The sequence below is a fragment of the Gavialis gangeticus genome, unplaced genomic scaffold, assembly GCF_001723915.1.
Source record: "Gavialis gangeticus isolate Ggan-Ray unplaced genomic scaffold, GavGan_comp1, whole genome shotgun sequence".
NCBI classification, from domain to species: domain Eukaryota; kingdom Metazoa; phylum Chordata; order Crocodylia; family Gavialidae; genus Gavialis; species Gavialis gangeticus.
In genome coordinates this window covers 7,085,855-7,105,163 of record NW_017729028.1, presented here as the reverse complement: position 1 = coordinate 7,105,163, position 19,309 = coordinate 7,085,855, and the positions used below count along the sequence as shown (strand labels likewise).

Genomic DNA, 19,309 nt, shown 5'->3' with positions numbered 1-19,309 from the left:
CCCCCCCCCCCCCCGAAAATGTCAGCTCTTAGCTTTCATTCATTTTTTGATTATGGAAAAACAATAGAGTAATTCTGTTGCAACCCCTGCCCTCTCAGAAAGACCATAAGTGGCCATAATATTTTTGACACCATGGTTTTATACTAGACATCTCTGGGTTTATGTTGGCATCCATGGCACCCTCGTTGACAATCATAGGCCTAATTAATTCCATCTTAAGTGCTAGTATTATCAGTGTTTTCTTGTTACTAAGCAGTTCACAGTTACCCAGGACACAGAATGTGCATTATAAAATTAAAATTTGGGTTTTTTAGTTCAAGCTTTTGCCAAGGCTTTTGAGGAGATCTTAAATTGTTCGTCTTTGTTTTTTAGTTTTTCGGCATTTGGAGTTCTTTGAAATCCTTGTTTGGTAGTTCTCCTAACAAGCTGTGTTGCATTGATAGGCTATTGGCAAGGAGAGAGAACATTTTATCTTCTTTCTGATGGCTGGTGGCTGCATGGTCATGCTATGACAGGCTTAGCTAACATATGGCCCGCGGGCCACCATTCAGCCCGCCAAGCCGTTTTTTGAGGCCTGAGGTGCTGCGATGGGAAACAAAAGTAAACACTGTTTACTTTTATTCCCACCCCTTGTCCTTCCCTCAGCCCCTCAGCAGCTTCCTAATGGCTGCTGAAGGGCTGGGGAAGTGACAAGGTTCCCACATGCACTGCATCAACTTGACATTGCCGATGCGGTGCAGCTCCTCCCCTTCCCTCCCCTCCCCTCCCCCTTCATTTCTCGGTGTCCCTTCCTAGCCCTGCCCCTCCCTTCCTCATTTGCATGCTGGCCCTGCCCTGCGCTGGTCCTCGCTGGCTGCACAGGCTGGAGCAGGTCATGGTGCAGCGGGCGGGTGGGCGCGGGGGTTGTGGATGCTGTGGATGGGCCCGCGGGAGATGCCGCTGCTGCTGTGGCTGTGGCTGTTGGGGCGGGAAGCTGGCACCACTCCTGCCTCCCCGCATCCCCCCGTGCCCACAGACATTGCGCTGGGGGTGGTGAGTTGTGGGCCCTGGGGAGGGAGGGAGCCCTGCCGGTCGGGCCCATGCTGCCCCAGGGGAGAAGGAGCAGGTGGGAGTCCCTGTATGTCCTGCACCTCCCTGTAGGGTCCCCACATGTCCCTCTGGCTGCTGAGCCCAGGTGTGCAGGTGTGGAAGCATCCTTGAGGCCACCCAGGTGGCATGGAGGACACAGTGGGGTCAGGCGGTGCCCCTTGACCCCTGTCCCCCCCCTCCCCCCCCCAGCTGTGGCTGGACTGGACAGGCCGCATGAGCCTGGCCCCCTGGGTGATAAAGTTCATGATCCGGCCCCACATTCAAAAAGGTTGGACACCCCTGTGCTATGAGGAAGTCCAAGACCGATGGGGAATCCTCTGGGTCACAATAGGAACTGAACTGCTAAATAGCAGTGACCAGGAGCAATGGTCTCAAGTTCCAGCAAGGGAAGTTTAGGTTGGATATTAGGAAAAACTTTCTGGGAGGGTAGTAAAGTCCTGGAACAGGTTATCCAGAGAGATTGTGGAATCTCCATCCTTGGAGGATTTTAAGACCTAGATAGACACAGCTTTGGCTGAGATGATCTAGTTGGAGATGGTTCTGCTTTGAACAGGGGGTTCCAGCCCTCATTTTCTATGATTCTATGACCCCAGTATAACTGGGTTCAGTACCCAGTGGGTACCAAGGAGCAACAGTTTTTAACAGATTTTTAAATCTTCTTTTTATAATATAATCAAAAGGACCTTAAAGTTTAAAGTAAAATCCTGGAGGCTATATGGGGGTAGCTTAATTGGCAGTAGGCGTCCCTGAAAACATCCATGCTGCTGAACAGAAAAGGAACCAGGAGGACAAGGAGTAAACCATTATGGCTCAATGGCAGGTTTCAAGAGGCTATTCAAGCCAAACAGAAATCCTTCAAAACTTGGCAGTCTGGCCCAAGTGAAGCCAATAAACAGCTCATTTTAGCAGGCAGGCAGTAAGAGGGGAAAAGAGAAGAGTGGAAATTGAGTTGGAAGGGCAGATAGCTAAGTGTGTAAAAACAAAACAAAAAACAAAACAAATGACAAAAAAACCCACAAGGGACTCTCTGTCTGGAGCCAGCTTTGAAGGGAAGTGGTGCTGGCTCCTACACTGGGGGTCTTTAAGAAAAGGCTTGATGCCTACCTGGCTGGAGTCATTTGAGCCCACTTTTTCTCCTGCCCAGGCAGGGGGTCGGACTTGAAGATCTACAAGGCCCCTTCCACCCCGACTTCTATGATTCTATGATGATTCTATGATTCTGTTGGAAGCAGGTGGCTGTGCTGGATCACCAGGGATTGAGAGGAGCAAGTGAGGAAGATTAGAAAGCAGCTGAGAAGAAGAATGATGTTTTTGAGTTAGCCTGCCTCAGACTTGCTTTTGCCTAGTATCAGAGACCACCATTCTCAGAGTGACATGCTGGAAGAAGTGCTTGATAAATTGATCATTTAAAGTGCAGTAAGCCAGCCAGCCCAATACAGTAAACATTTCTGAAGGAACTCAATGGAGAAGCTCAGGTGCTAATAAAAATATCCCATCTCATTTAAAATAGTCTAGGGACTGCAGGGTGACAAATGAGATACCTGCAGGGATGGTTTCAGCGGTGTGGTGTGGGTTATCTGATGCACTTGCACCCCACTTGGATTCCTGCTCCACCCAAAGTTTAAAACCAACTGCCTGGCAGTAGCAGCAGCATTTCTAGTTGGGCAGTGTTGAGGGAATAAGTTGACTTAATAGCTCATTCTAATCTGCCTGATCCCATCTATGCACTTTATTTCACAGGTATTAATGACTCGTTCTTCTTTTTAATGGTCTTGATGTTCCATGAATCAAACTACCATTTGTTCTCTGATGCTGCTGTCTGTTTGCTCTTGGTAATGATGGAGCTGCTATTTCACAGCCCTGCAGGTGGTTTTTAAATCATCCCAGTGAAATTATATTTGTGTTTGCTTTAATCTTAAACTGAATCATACAGCCCCAGGCCCCTAGCATGTTAGTAAAGCTTCTAGTTTATTTTTAATTGGAAACAAGTGTTGTTTTTTTATGTGATGATGCATCTCACCATCTGCAGCCCCTGTCTCAAAATTGTAGATCTGCCCATGGGTGCCTATATTTTGGAAGGGTACTGAGTGATCCCAGGGAGTTATAGACTGGTACACCTTATATCAGGGCTGTCCAAATTCTGGATTCTGTGCTAGATCCTGTGTTTTTAATACGTTCATCATCTGGAAATAATTTGACTAGTGAAGATAGAGAGTTTTTCAGGTGTCATAGTTACTGAGATTAGACAGGACCCAAGAGATGTGTAATGTATTTCCTAAATTCCTGAGCAACACTCTGGCTAATTCAGTGTCAGTAAATGCAATGTAGTGCACCCTGAAAGGAAAAAATTACAACAGCACAGTTTTTTGTCAGCTCAAGAAATGGAACTTGAGCTCATTGGAGAACCCCACAACTAACAGCTAACAACATTGGGATGAGTAAGAAATGGGTTAATATAGAGATAAAATATAGATCTAAAATGCTCTCGTACAAGTTGTTGGTTCAGCTCCCTCTTTAGGATGACTAGTGCTGAACACCATTTCTATCTTAAAATAATATTGCAGAACTAAAAAGTGGTCAAAGATGGCTGGCAAGACAGACCAAGGGCATAGGAAAATTCCTTTTTGAAGAGATGTTGAAAAGTTTGTGCTTTTTCAGTTTAAAGAGGATGTGATAAAATATAAAAAATAATTAATGATGCAGACAAATTAGGTTGGGAATTCTGTTCTCCCTGTCCTGTAAAGGGGAAAGGGTGTTCAGTGAAATCGATGGTGAAAAATTAAAAAATGATTAAAAGAAGCAACTTTTCCATATGATACAAAACTAGACAGTGGAACATGTTACCACAGGAAGTTGTTGTGGCCAACAGTTTAAGTTGTAAAAAGGAGTTCTGATGCATATCTCATGCAACTGGTGATACAACAACAGTTCTTCTAAGGCAGGAGGGGGGTGGGAAACTCATCTGGCGAATGGGCTGTCAGTGCTCTGGGTCAGTCTGGCGCAGGTGCTGCATGCAGCGTGCACCCTGGACTGAGCTCCCTGTGCTGGATGCAGCCTGCATGCCAGACTGGCTCAGTGAGCCACACGAGGCACACAGGGTCTGTGGGAGACCTACAGGCCCTATGTTTGACACCCCTGTTCTAAAGGATTTTAATCCTTGTGCTTAATGACTTATTCTCTTTTCTTACAGGCCAAGTTCAGATGTAAGTGAGAGGTAGATCAGCATGTATCTGCCCACTCTTATGTTCTGCCTTGTCATCATCAGCAAACTCAAACTAGTGTGATGGGTGGGGTATTGAATTAGGTAACTTTGGATCTGTTTTGACTGGTATGCTTCCTATTAAGAGACCCCCTGGAAGGAAAGTATTTAAGTCTTTTAGTGTCTTGGTATTCAAATATAAAAAAAATTCATCTACGTTTTCTATTGGCTTCATAGTCTTGACTTGACCATATGTTCCCATATTTGCATCGTGTTGAATCTACCACTTAGAGACTTAAATACCAGTTTTAATCTTCTGCCTCAAATTCTTACCCCCTTCTGAAGTTAACCAGTCATAAAACATTATTTAAAATGGGACTCATAAAAGTGTCACAAAGCAGAAGTCGTCTTCCTTCATGGATGCTGAGCATATAACTTGCTTTTCTTGGGCAATATTTTCTATAACTGAGTTATCAGAGTAATTTTTGTTTTGAATAACATGGCACAGTACATAAAAAAGCTGAGACTTGTTTCTATTATAATGTTTCTTTTCCTAAAATGCTAGTATTTACAAACATAATTTTACTTATTAGAATTCACAAGTTGAAATGTCATGTTGGACAACAAGAAAAATATAGTCATCAAATGACTTTTATACAAACTAATAGTGAAAGTATAACCTTCCTTTATATTTTTCCTTAAGGTCCAGCTCTGCTGCGTTAGCCAGGAAAAAGGTAATTATGGCCTGAGGGACAGATAGTGTTTGAATTTCAGTATTTACTGATAAATCCATCACTGTAGGTGATATAAGAATTTAGGTGTCACCTATGCACAAAAGTTTTGGTTTGCACTGGGTTTTTTTTTTTTTTTTCCCAGCATAAACTCTCTTGTGACCATGCAGCAAAAGTGAGAGGGACTTTGTTTTTGTTAAACTTATCAAGAGTTTTATCCCATCCTTAATTTGCTTTCAACAGCAGATTACTGTCCTGCAATGAGTGAATCTATGCCCAAGCCCTAGAACAGGGGTCAGCAGTGTTTTTGGGCAGTGCCAAAAACACCCACAACCTCCACTTGTAAAATGTTTGTGTTGGGAGCAGGTGGTGGGGGAACTGTGAGGGGCCTGATTCCTGTTGTAGCAGCACAGCCCCAGCCAATTCCCCATAGTCTGCCCTAAGATACGCGTGCCAAACAAAATGCCTTTGCGTGCCACACTTTGGCACGCATGCCGGCGATTGCCTACCCTGTCCTAGAGCTCCAGAAGGTGTTGCACAGTGCACTCTGTGAAAAGGCTCACTATGCAGAGTCTAGTGCTAGAACATCTCACCAAGGATATGTCTACTGAGAATGTTTTAGGTTTGTTTCCAAAAGCACAGAGCTGGATAAATAGTAGGAAGCAGCATAAGCAAAGCTTGGGCAGGTTGCATTTGGTTTCTACTTAGACCCTTTTTCATGTGCATTTTTGTGTGTGTGGCATCTTTGCCCCCAGTGTGCAACTGTATAGCTCAGCCTGGAAGCCGTTAGCTTCTGGATTGCAGAACAAAGTACAAAAACTGTAGTTTCTTGAGCACAGTACAGTCATATGATGTAATCATTCTTCAACTGAAGAATGTATGAAAGCACGTGATTCATGAGAGCCAAGTCATATGATGCTGTTCTTGTTTAAGGTGCTGCTGCTGTATTGCATTAATTTCTTTTTGAGTATAATGTTGAGGTCTGAGAGAGCTTTCTTATTTACTTTCAGTGCATTGTTTTAAAAGGAAATACAATATATTCTGCCTTAAGTGGGCGTCGTATTGCTTTGAGTGAATACAGTACACGCTCCTTTGTGTGTGTTTAGGACCGCTAGATCAGTGATTTAATTGTGGAGGCCAGAGTGGCCAAACCGTGTTTAGTGTACGTGGAAATTGAACAGATTTTAAGATACGTTTCCTAGTAATAAGCCTGACTTACCCTATCACTTTTTGTTTCCAGTTTGGGTACTTTGGTTGGTGTATGCTTGGTAAACAAAATAGGGTGGGTAATCTAGAGTTAGGAATTATCTAGATTGGTAGCCGTGCAGGATTTGTGGTGTGAGAAGACCATTGTTCCCGTTTACCTCATATTCTGTCTGTATTGGTCAGTACCAGATGCAGAGCACCTACAATTCACTGTTGTGGAATAACCTGCTTACAGGGGATGTTTTCTGCACAACTGCTTATATAAACTTTTTCATTTGTGCGTTCTAGATCAGGGTTTTGATTTTAGATCACAAATTGGAAAGTTTAAACAATAAAGTTAAGGAGTACCATGGAATTTTACTTTAGCAGAATATATTCTAAATTCAGATAGTAATAGCTACTAAAATGAGGTTTACATTTTTATTATTCTATTTCAGCTGATTGATTTAATTAAACCAGCTTTACAAGTAACCTCGCTATTAGAAATGACTGTGTTCTAGGGAGGTTCACCAAGGAACCGTTCACCCCTAGGGAACCAAACTTGGTTCAACTGGAGAGTTACCATAAGGCATTTTGGATGGTAAATGAGATCTAGAGCTGGATTGAGACTAGTGTGCCATCAGTTAATGCAAAAAGAACACTGGTTGACACTTTTTTTTTTCAGTGCCAGCAGGCACATCAAGCATTGAGCAGTTGCAGAGACTGTCACAGATGTCTCCTGACTTTGAAGAACCATTTATATTTCTATGCATCTTCTTGGATTTCAGTCTCCAGAGTTGTCCTCCCAATATCTTTTGAAACAAAAGGAGTAAAAATTGAATTTATGCACTTACAAATGTGCTATTCCTGGAACCACTTCTGAACTTGGAAAATAATCTTGTGTTTGTAACTTTTTAAAAAAATCTCTCAGGTATATTTTTATACTGCTGGAGTACTTGAATTGACTACAGGTTTTTCCTTTTTTTTTTTTTTTCCATGCCACCCAGTGACCTTGGACAGGACTTAAAATAGTTTATTTACATTTTCTAAGTTCAAATTCAGTGTCCTCAGGCAGACTGTGCCTTTGTATATCTAAATTTGTATAATTCAAATGGGTGTTTATGAAAAAGCTGATCTCACATACTTCTTGCTTTCAGAGCAAGATATTAGGGATGAGATCGTAGGAATTTTTTTGGATCTTGGGGATTCAGGTGGTTGTGGGGAGAGAGCACTGGCAGTTAACCTAGGAGCTCAGTGATGCTCAGCCAGGGTGAAAGCTAGCATGAATGAAAGCTAAGAGCTGGCATATTTTTCCAAGGGTTGCATTGACTCGGATTTTGAGAACAACTGTGGTAGCTGTATACTAGAAGGGGAACTTGCCCTATCTTGAATTAATGATTATTCTAGCAAGGACTGTGAATTCTTAAGGTCTTTGTTGATGTAGATGATCTGATGTAAGACTTATTAGTGTGTAACTTCTTTAAAAAAGTGTCTATTTGTATATTTCCTTCAGTGTTAAAACTCTGCAGTTGAACACAATTTCCAGCTGCTTAAAGTCTAGGAGAGAAAAAGAAGGAATTAGTGGTGGCCATTAAGGTGAGTTGAGGTTTTGCTTTCAGAGTTTTGGGAGAGTTTAGGAGTTGTCCTAGTAGGCAGGAGGATTGAGAGGTAGATTTTGGGATCCTCCGTACAAAAGAGATAACAAACTCCTCTGCCCCCCATAAGGAAAAACTACAGATGAGGAGGAGCAGGGGCCAAGAATGGAGCTGAGCTGTGCTCTGACAGAAAGGAGGAGGTAAGCCTTCGAAAGAAACAGCAGGAAAGATCAGAGCCAGCACAGCATTATGGAAGCTCAGTGGGGAAAGACTGTAGATGTTTGAAGGAAGAAGGTCAGCCTACAAAAGTGAGGAGAGAATACAGACCAAAGAGGTGGTAAAATTTGGCCACTATTAATTTACTTACTGTGGCCCCAATTCTGCAGTAAGTTCTTATAAGTCAGACCTTAGGGCTGGATGTGTGTGTGTTTTATTCACATAGTTACAATTTACCTTTTAATAAAGGCTAGATAATTTGGGAAGTTGAATCCCTCTTTTGTAGGTTTTTAAATCTATTTTACGGAGAGATTTTTGACTCGTGTGCTATCAGATACAGCTAGATTATATATTTTTCCCTTACACTTTTGATACCTGACTTAATCCACCAAATCATATCTGATAGTATTGTGTTCTAGGAGTCAGTGATGTTGCAAGTAAATTGTCCTTTTAGCTGTTGTACGTATGTTTGCATTGAAATTTAACAAGTGCCTTTTTGTTGCGCTACTACAGAGACTAGAAGTGTCTGATTAGCACGCTGTGTTATTGGTTTCTGTGTCTTAAGTCCTGTTACTTATCTCCTCGCACTCTGTTTCTTGTTTTTCGTAATACTTCCTTGTGTGTATGTAAGGCTACTCCGGAGGACATGGCAAGGGTGTATTGTGTAGGCAGAATAGGACTCTTGTAGTTCCACTTGTCCAGACAAGAAAGGGTAGACTATAGCTGACAGCACTGAGAGGCTAACCCTTATCTGATAGTGCAGCAATCCTCTTCCTTTCCTAGTTTTATCCAACTGATCTCCTGCCAGTTTCTTCCCTAAATACTCCTATGGGAGAAGAACCCTGACCTAGGGCAAAAAGAGAGAATTACCTGTCTTTCAGCCTTTGTGTTCAATCTGTGAGGGGTAACTGAGTTGTGGAACACCTGTTTTATTGCCCCTTGTGCCCTAAGCAACAAATCACAATGGCTTTAAAGTCCAAACAAAACTTTTTTTAAAGATGTTTTCTCACTGCTGATCTGATTAACAGTTTTCAGTCTGCAACAGGCTAGCTATGGGGATGCTGCTTATAACAAATTGTGAATCTCCTCAAACAAATGTACACTGGAAGTGAAACTGCCTTAACCAGGTTTGTCTATTTTAAAAACCATTGTAGGAGTGCATAACCTTGCCCAGTCAGGGGTGGGGCTGCCAGGGCCTCTCTGCCAGGTAGTGGTGGGGGGCTGGCTGTTATAAGTGTCCAGTGCCACAATCAGCCTACAAATCATCTGTCACCTCAATTTCAGTATGTTCCTAAATATGAAGACCTGTCCTTGATTCTAGTTACTTTGGCGTATCTTTAAAATACATAGTGAACAATTGAAAGTTCTCAATATATCTCACAAAGTGGGCCATCTTCATTAGGTATATTTCCCCATCATAGCAGTAAGCTCATCAGACGTCTGTATATGACCAGTTATCTCAACCAGCTTCCTTCCTAAATGGTTTTTGAACAAAAAAGTAGTTCAAAACGTGTCTTGATACCCATCTTGCTGGGGTCATCTGACCCCAGCAGTCTTTCCTGGCCAAGTGCTGGGGGGCTGGACCTCATGATCTGTTAAGGTCCCTTCCAGCTGCTAAAAAACTATGAAACTGGGAATTGCAAAATAAAGTATCTGGAGGGTTGCAACTGCATTGCACTTCCCAAATGGTGGGGGGGAGGAGTGGTGGTACAGGAAAAAAAGAAAGGAAAAAAAAAACCCCCACCCACACTTTTTTTTAATGTTGCAACATAATAAGCCTACTTCAGTTGGGGACCAGGATGGGGGAGGGAGTATCTTTCCTACAAGTGCTTATGCAGTGCCACGAAGCAGGAAGGCATGGTCCTTGCCCAGGCATCCTTCAAGCTCCTGTACCCTAATACATGCCCTTGCACCTTGGAGTGGTGGCTGCTGATACTGCAGTGATCCAGGACCTCTTGGAGCCCACGGGCATAAGTGAGAGGTTGGGATGGGGTGCTGGGAGTCTTGAAGTCACTTGTAATCTTTTTACTGACAGGTTTTCTAATTGATGGTTTTCAATGACCAAGAGCCCTGTAAAAGTCAGTTACCTTGTAGTATTACTTATTTAATGATCTAGTACAGTAGTTTTTCAACCTTTTTTCATTTGCGGACACCTAAACAAAAATTAAATGGGGGTGCCGACCCCTTGGACACCTAAAAAATAAATAAATAAATAAAATAAAAAGTTGAATGGAAAATTTTGAATGGAGGTGCGGACCTCTGAAATGTAAGTGTGGGTATTCTCATACTTTTGAATGATCTTTTGCAGACCCCTTGGACATGGTCTGTCAATCCCCCAGGGGTTTAACCACCAATCTAGTAATATTGGAACTGAGTGTAGCCAGGTAGGTCATGGTTTAAGCGACTGGGCAGTTAGGTTCTTAGCGTGGCTGTCTCTGAGATGGCGTTCTGTGGAAGTCCCACTTTTTTTTTTACTGGAGTCCACTTCTGATGTGTCAGTTCTGTGTACTGAAGTAAATAAATGCAGCAAAAGCCTCTTGGGAGTATAAGGAAGAAATAAGGTTACCTTTGCCACAGAACCATGATCCTGGCTCAGTGCTAGAATTGCATAATCACCAGCTTTTTTTCTGACGTGCAGTCATGACCCCATGGCAGGGGAGTTTACAGCAGCTAGAGCACGTACTACAAGTTGAACGTGAAACTTATCATAGTTGGTAAATATTTTTTGTATTATAAATAGCTCTTGGACACCCTGACTAAAAGGAGGGAAGGTTTGGGTCGCAATTGTATGTCCTGTGTACTAAATGAATGATGGTCTCTACATCTAGTTTGTGAGCTTAATCAAAGCAACCTTATTTAATTGATTGAAAGCATCACTTCTTTTGTGCTATAACATCAGATTGAAAAAATAAAATACACTTCAGACTTTGGAAACTTCTTGACTTAGAGCCGGATGCCACAGTGTGCTTTCATTTGTTTTAATGCTTGCGTACCTCTCAACTTTCTCTGTCTCTTGCAGAGGGGCTTGAATCTATGCTCTCAGATTTTGATGTTCTCTCTCAGTCAAATATCCAGCAGCACTCTTTAAGAAAAAGGGACCTCCAGCCAGAGACGCATGTAGAAAGGCTATTAAGTTTTTCAGCCTTGCATAGGTAAGTGATACATTCTGGTTTTATGCAATCTGTCACACTTACTGTATAAGTGTATGTTTGTACCTTACTGGTTGAAGAACCAGTGTCTTCTAATGTCAAGACCTTTAAGTAGAACTGAAAGCTAATATATCTGTTGTCTCCGTAGATATTGCTTGCTTGGAATTAACAAAAGAACATTTTCTTACAGGCACTTTAAATTATACTTAACTGCAACTGCTGAACACTTTTCAGAAAAATTTAAAGCATTAATTGTGGATGGTAAAGGCAAGGAAAAGGAGTATCGTGTCCACTGGCAAGAATTCTTAACTGGACATGTTGTTGGTTAGTATGGACTAGACTCTACACATGTCAGTGCTGAAGTAGTGCAACTTTGTGAAGTGTTGTTGGCCTAGGATGAATGGTATGTCAGGGACACTTTATATCCTTAAATTCAGTGAGGGTGAATGAGTAGATTTGTTTCTAGTATTTTTCTGGACAGTTTTGTCAGGTTGGTACAACGAGTATTAATATATTGGTTTAGAACTTATCTTTTAAAAAATCAAGGTATGTTTTTACAGAAAAAACACATTGCAGCTGCTTGTGATAATTTTAAAATTATAATGTTGACGTTAAATCCAGCTGAGATACTGGATTTATACTACTTGGAACTGAAATCTTTTGTTGACAAAACAGGAAACCCACAGATAGTAGTTCTATAACATGCGATGCCTCGTGTATCCCAGAGAGACCACTTGGTTACCAAAAGACTCCATATTCTTTTATTGACTCCCTGAGCAATCTTAACCCAGTTTTGCCAAATACCTGTTAGTTAAGTTTTGTGTATTAAGGTAAATTTGAGTTTATAAAGTATTATCTTTCACATATCTCTATAACACCTCTTACAGCCTAGGATCAGGAAGACAATTTGGCTGTAGAGTGAAAAAAATATACAAAGGCTCTATCAACTTCTTTTTTTTAATTTTTATTTATTTTTTTGTGGGGGTAGGAAGAGAGGGTACAGAGAGGATACAGCTTTTTAGTTAGCTCATGTTTTTCTCTTCTACATTTCCAGGTGAACATAATTCTAAGGTTGTAGCACACATTGGTGACAAAGACTTTACTGTAAGAATCAGTACTGATGGAGAAGAATACAATATAGAGGTACTGTTGACCCTTACAGAAATATTTAATAGATTTCATAGACATTTGGGCTGGAAGGGACTGTGGAGGATCATTGAGTCCAGCCCCGTGCCCCAGGGGCAGTAAGTCAGCAGGGATCATAGGATCCCAGCAAGATAAGCATCCAAATGTGTTTTGAAGGCGTTCAAAGTGGGTGCTTGAACTGCCTCAGGTGGCAGTCTGTTCCAAACCTTGGGAGCTCGAACAGTGAAGAAGTTTTTTCTTATGTCCAGCCTGAACCGGTCACAGTGGAGTTTGTGACTGTTTGATCTTGTCATCCCTTGGGGGGGGCTCTGGTGAACAGTCATTCCCCCAGATCCTGATGAGCACTCCTGATAAACTTATAGGTGGCCATCAGATCGCCCCTGAGCCTGCACTTTTCCAGGCTGAATAGCCCCATTGCTCTCAGCCTGTCATCATAAGGTCTGTTTTCCTGACCTCTGATCATGTGCGTGGATCTCCTCTGTACCCTCTCAAGCTTCTCCACATGCTTCTTTTCGAATTGCGGAGCCCAAAACTGGGCGCAGTACTCCAGCTGCGGCCTCACCAAGGCCGAGTACAGTGGGAGAATGACGTCCCGGGGTCTGCTTGAGAAACATCTATGGATGCAAGCCATCATTTTGCTCACTTTACTAGTCGCAGGCTCACACTGAAGGCTCATGTTCATCTTGTGGTCAACCATGACCCCCAAGTCCCTTTCATCTGTAGTGCTAACCAGCGTAGCACTGCCGAGCCTATAAGCATGGTGCAGGTTTTTCCTCCCAAGGTGGAGAACCATGCATTTTTCGGTGTTGGACACCATCAGGTTCTCGTCCACCCATTACATCAGTCTGTCCAGATCTGCCTGGATCACCCTCACCCTCTGTCCTCAGGTGTGGATGCTTTACTTCAGAGTTTGGTGTCATCGGCAGACTTGGCCAGTCCGCTTCTGACACCAATGTCCAATTTTGACCCAATAAGAGTGTTATCTAAGGAATGTTATTTACACAAGTTTAACCAATCACTCCAGTCTGTCTAAAATATTCACGTATGTACCCCTGCGAGTTGTAACATATATTGCTTCAAGCCATGTTAGGTGTGCACTGATGTATTCCATATAATCCATTAAGGTGTGTATGGAATGAGGCAGGGTTCCACATAGCAAGTATTTTTAGCATATCCAAAAGAGATCCTTCTCAGCCTCGCTGTTCTTGACTGGCTTTCACGGAGGGAGACAGGCCTCTGCCTTTTTGCCAAATAATCTTTTTTGGAAATGCTGCTTTCAGAACCATCTTAATCCCCTTCCATGTATTTCCTTATTCGGAAAATGATTGCTGCTGCTCTGTCTGTGTAGTTTATTGAGTTGTTCTCAGAACTACTAACACTTTTCTAGTTTTATACGTGGCAACCACTTTGCAGTGTGGAGGGTGAACCTTGTGCCTGTGTAAAGTGTTGGATTAGACCCTTGAAGTCCCTCACAGCCCTTTGATTTCATGTAACAGGCCTGCTTTGTCCATGCAAACGTGCCTGTAGCTGAGTAAACAGAATAGGATTTGTAACTATACACACCGTGATGGGGACATTGGCAGTGACAGAAATTGGCCTTATTTGTATAATAACTCAATCTGTATAAGTTGTTGTATGCATACTTTCTCTAAAACACTGGCAGCTCTGTTATTTTTAGCCACTTTGGCGGTTTATAGATAACACCAGAGATGAAAGACTGTTGGTCTACAGATCTGAAGATATTAAGGATTTCTCACGACTGCAGTCTCCGAAAGTGTGTGGTTATTTAAAATTTGATGAGGAAAAACTGCTGCCTGAAGGACTCGAGGAGAGCAAGGCAAATGAAGGTCAGTGCCCAGATGTTGGGGAAGAGTGAAACTTTTGGGAGAAATATTTGAAATCTGTTCATTTAGTGGCCTGATGTGGCTCTTTCACGTCTGGGAAGTTCTGTGTTGTGATCTCTATGGTAGTCCTTAACTTTCAACACTTATGTCAGACAAAGAAAAAACAATTTGGTTTGGGACAAAGGGATCTTCAGAAAGGGTACTGGTCTCTCCTGAAGTTCTCTTTCTTTACAGTCTCTTAATAATATTCTGTCATGTATTTTGCACTAAAGGAAACATGGAAGTGACTTTGTCTTGCTTGTTTCTTTGTGATATACCAGCAGAAGCTGTTTGGCATATGTGGCTCTCTAGAATGCTTCTTGAGCCAGGATGGATTCTGCATGGAGGTGGCACAGTTTTCTGTGCCTGAAGCATCACTAGGTCAGAGAGATGGCAGAAGAGGAAGTGTTAGGGTACAAGGTTTTGAGAACCTAGTGGGAAAATAAAGCTAACTTGACCTCCCTTTTTCTGCTCAGTCTTACTAAGTTTTTTTCCTACAGCTATAGGTCAGGGAACTGTTATGTAAACTTGTGCTTTAAGAGGGGTTACTTTAGAAAACTTAAGCTTTCAAATCCAGAATAAAAGTGTTTATAAATTGCCAAGAGATGTGTATGTTGAATATTTTTTGTACTTAAACCTTTATGTTAGTGAATGTCCATCGGGAAAGAAGAGCTGCTTCAGAATCCCCCAAGAACACATGCAAGATGCTTGTGGTTGCAGATCATCGCTTCTTCAAGTATATGGGCCGTGGGGAGGAAAGCACAACTATTAATTACTTAGTAAGTACAGGGCAATCTGTTTTCACTTGCTAGAAGTCATGCAAGCAAATGACTTGCAGCATAAAAAATGGTGCTATGGTAGTTAGAAAGCTAATGTAACCTGTATGTTCTGAAATGTTGAATTTACTGTGTGACTGGTAGTACATCTTATCTAGTAGAGCAGTGGTTCTCTACTTTTTTTTTTTAAACTGGGACATGTCATTAACTAAAGGCACCTCTTGGAAAATGCCAACTCTTAGTTTTTTTTTACTTGTTTTATTATTTTTCTGTAGTTAAAATACATTTTCTATTGCAAAGAACTCAGACCACAGTGAGGCAGAAAGGAATTCACACTGTTAAAAACAATTTGAAATCTCTGGGTTGATCTTGTGAATCATGTTTGTACAACTAAATAGTACTAATAAATAACTCGTGTAGCACCCTAAACGCACCTTTTTAAGCTGTATATTTTTTTTTTTAAACTGCTCTCTCAACTTTCCTTTTCTTCATTCCTAAACAGGCTAGTAAGATTTTTTTACTGTACTGTAAATCTGTGAACAGCCTGAAACTTTGGCAATAAACATGTCCTTTTTAATTAAAGAAATACCAAACAAGGTCACCTAAATTAATTGAGTGAATCAACATGAGGAATAAAGATGCAAACTGGTATCTTCCAGTGTGTAGTATACCTCCCCTTCTTCAGTGGAGAAATATGTCCTTTCAAATTAACATCATAGTTGCAATAATTTACTATAGAGGTTTGAGTTGTGGCTCTGTAATTTAGCTGTGGTGAACACAAATGTCATGTACCTGCATCTGGAAGAGCTACATAGCCTATCTCATTGCAACGTGAGCTGAAGAGAATGTTCCAGTTGAAGAGAATGTTCCTACTAAGTGATCACTGTAGGGAGTGTTGCTGACCAAAACCAGTCTGTTCTTTCTGATACAGGAGCAGTTACAGTATGTGCTATAGCTTCCCCCTCCCTCGCCACGTTTGCTTGTTCATTTGTGTTCAAGTGTCAATCTGAACTCCATTCTGTAATTGTAGTATTAAAATGTGTGATTATTATTAGCAATAATATGCTGTACACAGTTACGTTTTAAATATGCACTCATTCATTTTTGAAAATACTTTTTTCATCAACAGAAAAGGTGTAAGGAACCCCCAAACTTCATTTCAAAGGAGTGGAACTGAATGCACTTTTAAAGTGGAAACTAACTTGTACATTAATTTAAAAAAGGGCAGATTTACTCATTTCATGTGAAAGATCTCTGTTCATTTCCTCTTTTATTGCTTGTCACAGTTTTTTGTTTTGGAAATAGGATTCAGTGTCCCAAAGGCTTTGTAGATCTTGTCACTGAGCCCTTACATGTGAGAAGTGACAGACTATTTTTGAAGCCTTCAACACCTCTCATTCTGTCAGAAGTAGAATTTCATCAGATACAATCCTCATCCTCTCAGTTGTTTCTCTTCTCAACCTGAGTTCACTTCTCTGGCCTTGTAGCAGCTCAGATGCCACGTAATTCTTCCTCAGTTGTCTCTCCGGATATGAGCAAGATCTCCGTCATGTTGTCAGGAAGTGGAGTTTCCAGTTGGCTGTCGGACTCTATCTTTGTTTTGCTCTCCCTTTTTCCTCCTTAAGCAAAACAAACTTTTTTAAAACTGTCGGAAATTGTGTGTTTGGTTTTACATCTTGCCAAGCATCAACAAGACTGACTAAATAGTAAATTTAGATGCTCAAGATGGTTATGAACTCTATTGGGGCCCACCTTTAGAACAGCAGTAATCTTGCAGTCTCTGATTGATAATGTCCTTTTGTGTTTGTAATTGCACCACAATCCATAAATTGCATCAAAGATGCAGTAGGGCATAGGAGTTTGAGCTGATTGTTAGTGGGAGCCACTTCTTGGAGATGTGCAGGGTACTCATCCAGTGGAAGATGCATCTAATGGCTCTGGATGCGAAGCTGGTATTCCTACTTTTTCAAGCAGTTGATTGAACAGTTCACCTGCCACTTACGCATTTGCTGACCTGCAGTAAATGAAGGGAAGGTTAGTACTGTCCTTCACAAAGCATTTGGGTCACTTTCACTTTCCTGTCTGTCACTCCATGTTGGCACAGACAACACAATTTATTCCATCCTTTAAATCTTTCCCACTTCTGGCTTTTAATTTTTTTTCTTTTTCATGGCCTCTGTTTTATCATCACTGTAGATGACATCTAGGGAAAACTCCTCAGGAAGCCATTGCTCAGCTGCTGTTTTGCTCCTTGTTTTTTGTAAGGGATGTTGAAATGGATATTTTTTCATTTGGAAAAAAACAGCCATCACTAGTGTTAAAATCATGCAGTTGAGCTGAAGAGTCTTTTCCTTGATTGCATGTTCCTGCTTCCTGTGTTTTGTCTTGAATCATGTAAAGGGAGCCTTGCTGACATTGAGGCCTTTTGTGTTTGACAGTTCTTTGCCTTTCTGTTTTCATAACCATGCAGAAGTTTATTGCTCTGTTTCCACTTTCTGCACATAACCAACCTGTGCAACTCTTGACTTGTTTAACTTGAATGATTTGTCAGTCTGATAATTTCAACTTTAAGCAAGAGTCTTCTGTCTTCCCTGCATCAAATCTCTTAGTAGCAAGACAGAATGCAAAGAAGAAATTGGTGCATTACAACATCCATATCCACCTATAACAAATGTTGCTTGTAAGTAGTGGCTTTGTTGTTGATACATGGTAGAGGAAAAAATTTGCAGGAGAAAAGTTGCCTGTAAGCAGCTGTTCTTTTTTTATAAGACACTTGTTGCTCACTTGCAACTACTGTTTTACAGTCTGTGCTGGCTTGGTACTAACAAGTCTTTTAAATTTTTTATACTGCTTTTTCTCAATGGTCTCACTGCTTTTGTAATCTGCGTATGATGCCCAGATATGAAATTTGATAATGCTTGAATAAGGTGTGTTAGAGGAGTGGGAGTTTCTTGTTAGTTTCTTTAACTTCTTCCTGGGTTCTCCATGACCACAATAAAAATGATTTCCAGTGAGCTGGCTCTGTGAACATATTCTGTCTAAGTAGGAAGGTATCCAGGTTGTAGCCATATTGTTTTAGAATAGTAGGGAAAAATTAGGGAAAATGTACATGGACTTATCTGTATAAAATACAGAAACATTTGCTTTCAACATGCCAGCCAAACTGGAGTATATGGTTCTTAAAGAATAAAAATATCTGTTGAAATGACTTCAAAAACCTCTGAAATATCAAAATGTGGGGCTTTTGAGATGCTGCTCTTGCTAACTTCTTTGAGGTGGTGCTCTCCCCTGCCTTGGGGGTCTTTAAGAGAAGGCTGCATAGGCATCTGGTTGGGGTCATCTGACCCCAGCACTCTTTCCTGCCTGCTCAGGGAGTTGGACTCTAATTTGTTAAGGTCCCTACCTATCGTAGCATCTATGAACAAACTACTTACCTACAGACCTGAGTTTGTTCCATTTTTATCAGGCTTATTTTGAAATTTGTTTTTCCTTGTAGTTACCTTTTTTCCCCTTTTCTCACTCTTGAGAGAACCAGAATTCCTGCTGCTACTTTTCACAGTTAGAGGCTCTGGACCTCTGACTTTCCCCTAAGATAGGAGGCTTTGTGTCTCCCTCCTTGGGGTAGAATTGCATTACTACTTTTCTTTTAGAGCACATGCAGCACTTGGTGGATCGGCCAGCAGGACCAACTCTACTCCTCTGGGAGTGTGAGACCAGTAGAATGTAGTGATCAGGTAACTTCTCTAAACAAAGTGTATTTTCATCTCAGTATTGGGACCTAAGCATAAAATGGGCCACATGCAGGCTGACTTGCCTTGCACCAGACCCTAACCTTTTAAAGGATCTGCTCACCAGCAGCCTCTATCTTGGGAAGGGAGACTGTCCTTTTCAATCTATTCAGCGTCTTTATTCTCTGTTCTCTGGAACTGTGTCCTGCTAGTCCATTACCAGTACAATCTCTTGAGTTAATCAATTTAAAGTGTTCAGGTGAAGTTCTTTTGCGTCACTTTGTGCACTTACGTAAAATCTTTTTAGCCTGTTGTCCATCTTGCTTGGAATTCCTGGCAGACCTGCATGTGCATGCGGTAACCAACGCAATAGTAATCAGGTAACCAGAACAGAAGTTATTACAAAATGACTTGAGATTAGTGTCCGTGGCACTCTCCATTTTGAGTGAATTTGGAAGTGGTTTATTTTCAGTTAAAGTGTGTGTGTTTCTAAAAAATATAGTCAGTTTTGCTTGGAAAGAGGCCTTGGCTATGAGGGACAGAATTGCTAAAAGAGGGTGGTGGTGGATGGGTCATACTCGACCTGGGGGGAGGTGGGTAGCGGAGTCCCCC

General features: G+C 41.5%; 1 protein-coding gene across 1 annotated transcript in view; it reads left to right on the top strand.

Moving 5' to 3' along the window:
• ADAM17 (ADAM metallopeptidase domain 17) overlaps positions 1 to 19,309 on the top strand; it is a 45,839-nt gene that overhangs the window by 2,849 nt on the left and 23,681 nt on the right. Inside the window, exons 2-6 of the mRNA XM_019520736.1 lie at positions 11,035 to 11,167; positions 11,355 to 11,488; positions 12,219 to 12,307; positions 13,989 to 14,157; positions 14,842 to 14,972. Of these exons, the coding sequence (XP_019376281.1) occupies positions 11,035 to 11,167; positions 11,355 to 11,488; positions 12,219 to 12,307; positions 13,989 to 14,157; positions 14,842 to 14,972 (656 nt within the window). The remainder of the gene's footprint in view (positions 1 to 11,034; positions 11,168 to 11,354; positions 11,489 to 12,218; positions 12,308 to 13,988; positions 14,158 to 14,841; positions 14,973 to 19,309) is intronic.